At 38.6% G+C, this 2560-nt stretch overlaps 1 protein-coding gene across 1 annotated transcript; it reads left to right on the top strand.

Moving 5' to 3' along the window:
* LOC100657840 (olfactory receptor 6K2-like) lies at nucleotides 1–1192 on the top strand. Its single transcript, XM_003414972.3, has one exon. The coding sequence runs from the start codon at nucleotides 187–189 to the stop codon at nucleotides 1141–1143; it is 957 nt and encodes a 318-aa protein (XP_003415020.1). The 5' UTR covers nucleotides 1–186; the 3' UTR covers nucleotides 1144–1192.
* Nucleotides 1193–2560: the final 1368 nt, after the last annotated feature.

Below are 2560 nucleotides of genomic sequence, written 5' to 3'. Positions count from 1 at the left end.
GGTGGATCTGAACCGCTGACCTTTTGGTTACCAGCCATAGCACTTAACCACTATACCACCAGGGTTTCCACAACACATCAAATACCAAATATTTGAATTTGAACAAATGAATTGATTATTCAATGAATTCTCTAAACTAGATGGCCAGAAGTCTTAATTCTTCTTTTTATTCCTACAGCTAAGAGGATGACAAATAAGAATCATACGGCAGTGACCGAATTTGTGTTCACTGGTTTTCCTCATTTTCAGGAAGGTGGTCTGTTGTTTTTTATCCTCTTGGTCCTCATATACCTATTCATCATCATTGGGAACCTCATGGTCTTCTTTGCTGTTAAACTGGATTCCCGCCTCCACACTCCTATGTATTTTTTCATCAGTGTCCTCTCCTTCCTGGAGATCTGGTATACCACTACCACCATCCCCAAGATGCTGTCCAACCTAGTGAGTGAACATAGGACCATCTCTCCTGCGGGCTGCCTCCTGCAGATGTATTTCTTTCATTCCCTCGGCATCACTGAGGTTTGCCTGCTCACCACCATGGCGATGGACAGATACCTGGCCATCTGCAACCCCCTCCGCTACCCTACAATCATGACATCTCAGCTGTACACTCAGCTGACTCTGGGTTGTTGCTTCTGTGGTTTCTTCACGCCACTCCCTGAAATTGCTTGGATATCCACACTGCCATTTTGTGGTCCAAATCAAATTCGGAATATCTTCTGTGACTTTGACCCCATCTTGAATCTGGCATGTATGGACACTGGCACGATTGTGTTAATCAAGGTTGTGGATGTTGTACATGCTATGGAGATCATCACCGCTGTAATGCTTGTGGCTTTGGCCTATGTCCGCATCATTGCAGTAATCCTGTGTATCCACTCTGCTGATGGACGCCAGAAGGCCTTTTCCACCTGTGCTTCCCACCTTTCCATTTTCTTGATATTTTTTGGAAGTGTGGCCCTGATGTATCTGCGTTTCTCTGCCAAGTACTCCTTTTTCTGGAACACAGCCATCAGCCTAAATTTTGCAGTGTTGTCACCATTCTTCAACCCAATTATATATAGTCTAAGGAATAAGGAGATCCAGGAAGCCATAAAAAAGCATATGTGCCAACTGACTCTATTTATACATCATATCAAATAAGACAAAATGCACACCTATTAATTAAGAAAGTATATACATAAAATAGCTATATTAATGTTTCAGTGTGTTTGCTGCTGCTGTGTTTATTTTTCTGTGCATTGGTAGTAAATGGAACCTTCAGCCATTCTGACTATCTCTGAGAACTTAGTAAATAATCATCAAATCCAAAGGAATTGGGATTAAAAACTCACACAGTTCCCTAGTTTACTCATTCTTTGAATCCAGAAGGACTCACAGAAAATGTTGCCTCTGCCCTGAAATCTTCCCTAATGTAATAAAACTGTAACAAATATGCTTTACTCTGTGTTTCTATAAAACATTGCTTGGGCCTCTATTTAGCTTTTTTTTTTTTTTTTGTATTGTGTTAAATATATATGTAACAAAGTATATGCCATTTCAACACTCTTCACATGTAGAATTCAGTGACATTAATTATACTTACCATGTTATTCAACCATCACCATTACCTGTTTCCAAATATCACATCACCCTAAAGAGAAGCTCAGTGTCCCCTAAGCAATGACATTCCTTTTTATCCTCTCCCCTCTTCGCTCCTGGTAACTACTAATAAACTTTGATGTTTATACATTTGCCTATCCTATATATTTCATGGAAACCCTGGTGGTATAGTGGTTAAGTGCTATGGCTGCGAACCAAAGGGTTGGCAGTTCAAATCCGCCAGGCGCTCCTTGGAAACTCTATAGGGCAGTTCTACTCTGTCCTATAGGGTCGCTACGTGTCGGGATTGACTCAACGGCACTGGGTTTGGTTTGGTTTGGGTATATATTTCATGAAAGTGGGATCACACAATATTTGTCCTTTTATGACTAACTTAATTGTCAGCATAATTTTCTCAACACTCATCCACATTGTACCTTATTTCAGGACTTCATTTCTTGTTATGTCTGAGTAATATTCCATTGTATGTATGTACCACATTTTGTTTATCCATTCGCTTGTTGATGGAAATTTAAGCTGTTTCTCTTTTGACTATTGTGAATAGTGCTGCAATGAACACTGGTGTATAAGTATCTGTTTGTGTTCCTGATTTCAACTATTTTGGGTATACATATATATATGTATGTATACATATATATATATGCATACATATATATGAGTGGAATTGTTGGATCATACGTTAATTCTATGTTTAACTTTTTGAGGAACCACCAAACTGTTTTCCACAGTGGCTGTACCATTTACAATCCTTGCCAACACTTGTTGTTTTCTATTTTTTTAATCATAGCCATCTTAGTGGATGTGAAGTGATATCTCATTGCGGATTTTAATTTACATTTCCCTAATAACTAATGACATTCAGCCTCTCTTCATGTGCATTTAGCATAATTTTTAGTCTACATCATACAACAGTTTGCACATCTTATATGCCTCTTAAGTTATGATATTATGATGAAAA

This window comes from Loxodonta africana, chromosome 3 (assembly GCF_030014295.1).
Source record: "Loxodonta africana isolate mLoxAfr1 chromosome 3, mLoxAfr1.hap2, whole genome shotgun sequence".
In the NCBI taxonomy this organism is placed as follows: Eukaryota; Metazoa; Chordata; class Mammalia; order Proboscidea; family Elephantidae; genus Loxodonta; species Loxodonta africana.
Note: the sequence above shows the minus strand (reverse complement) of the source record. Positions and strands in the feature narration are given on the sequence as shown.